The 1,382-nt window shown below is 57.0% G+C and overlaps 1 protein-coding gene across 1 annotated transcript in view; it reads left to right on the forward strand.

Annotated features, from left to right (window-relative positions):
• Positions 1-1,310: 1,310 nt before the first annotated feature.
• The window catches only part of TMEM198 (transmembrane protein 198), a gene marked incomplete at its 3' end in the record, with an annotated part of 1,832 nt that continues 1,760 nt past the window's right edge, over positions 1,311-1,382 (forward strand). Inside the window, exon 1 of the mRNA XM_009875644.1 lies at positions 1,311-1,378. Coding sequence (XP_009873946.1) covers positions 1,311-1,378 — 68 coding nt within the window. The remainder of the gene's footprint in view (positions 1,379-1,382) is intronic.

A 1,382-nucleotide genomic window follows, 5' to 3' on the forward strand; every position in this document is an offset into this window, starting at 1 on the left:
CCAACCTCATGCTGTGTCCAGCCCGGACACAGCCCTGCTTTCACTCCCCGGGGCAGCCTGGGCCAGCACATGGTGCTCTGTGGTTAAAGTCCAATCCTGCTTAATTTCCCCTAACGGGGGCTCAGGCAGGGGCCCAGCGCTCGACTCCTCATTCCCTGCCCACTTGCTTCCCCCAGATTAGGCACTGGCTTGGCTCCTCCAGACAGGGTTTGTCTTGGCTGGGGTTTTTCTTCCCAGCCCGGAGCAGGGAAGATGAGCCAGTGGAGCCCAGCCAGCGAGGTGCTGGGCAATAGGGAGCTTTGACTGCAGCCTTTTCCCTGCCCCTTCTTGCTGCGCTGGTTTTGTGAGCTGTCCCGAGCCGGCTGCATTAACATTGGCACTTTGGAAGGGCTGGCACTGGCCCAGGGACAACTGGTGACAATCAACCCATCTTAAACCAACTGAGCCTGGAAAAGGACCAGGGGAGCAAAGGGATGCTGGAACTGGCTCCAGGTGGGAGCAGGCAGACGGCTGCTGTAATTAGGTTTAAGCTGGAGCTGGATCAGTCTTTGCAGGGGATTATGACCCCCTCCGTCTGCATAGGCGCTGCGGGGGGCCCGGTGACTGCCTATTTAGCGTCCTGGCACCGTCAGGGCATTATGGGTGAGCCCTTGGGTAAGGGGCAGTGCCAGCCAGTGCTGATCCCCCTCCAGCCCTATGGGTTGGTGTGAGAGGGCTGGATGCAGTGTGGAGGCCCGCTTTGTTTTCACAAGGACACTAGGAGCTGGAGTGAGGATGAAAAATAGCCAGAAATATGATTAGAGGATTGGAGAAAATGCCTTGGAGTACAAGCTTTAAGAGCTCAATCTGTTTAGCCTATAAAAATAGAAGACTGAGGGGTGACTTAATTACCAAGCATAATTACTTCACAGACAGAAAATACCAGGTAGTGGAAGTCTCCCTTTAATTGAGCAGGGAAAGGGTGCCGGAGAGCCAGGGGCAGGAGAAATCAAAGCCAAAGGCAAACTATAAAGCACCATGTCCCAGCAGTGAAGCTCCCCAGGGGTGCGGGCGACCCCCCTGGGGCTGGTGCATCTCTGTTGGGTGACGGTCTGTGCCCCTGCAGCCCCCATGGATGTGGCTGTTCCCCCACTGCCTTCCTTCTCACCCTGGTAGTGAGGGGCTGAAGTAGGTTTTCTGCCGGCTGGATGCTGAAGTGATGGGCATCTGCCGTTGAGCCTCCATCCCCTTTTTCTCCCTCTCTCAACAGCTGGGACAGGTGCCAGGGCACGGTTTTGCCGGTGAGCCATGGGGCAGGAGCGGAGAGTTTGATGCCTCTCTCAGGAGTCCCCAGAGCCATGACTGCAACTGTGCAGACGCTGCGGTTCAAGCTGCTGCCGCAC

Source organism: Apaloderma vittatum, unplaced genomic scaffold (genome assembly GCF_000703405.1).
Source record: "Apaloderma vittatum isolate BGI_N311 unplaced genomic scaffold, ASM70340v1 scaffold24578, whole genome shotgun sequence".
NCBI lineage: Eukaryota > Metazoa > Chordata > Aves > Trogoniformes > Trogonidae > Apaloderma > Apaloderma vittatum.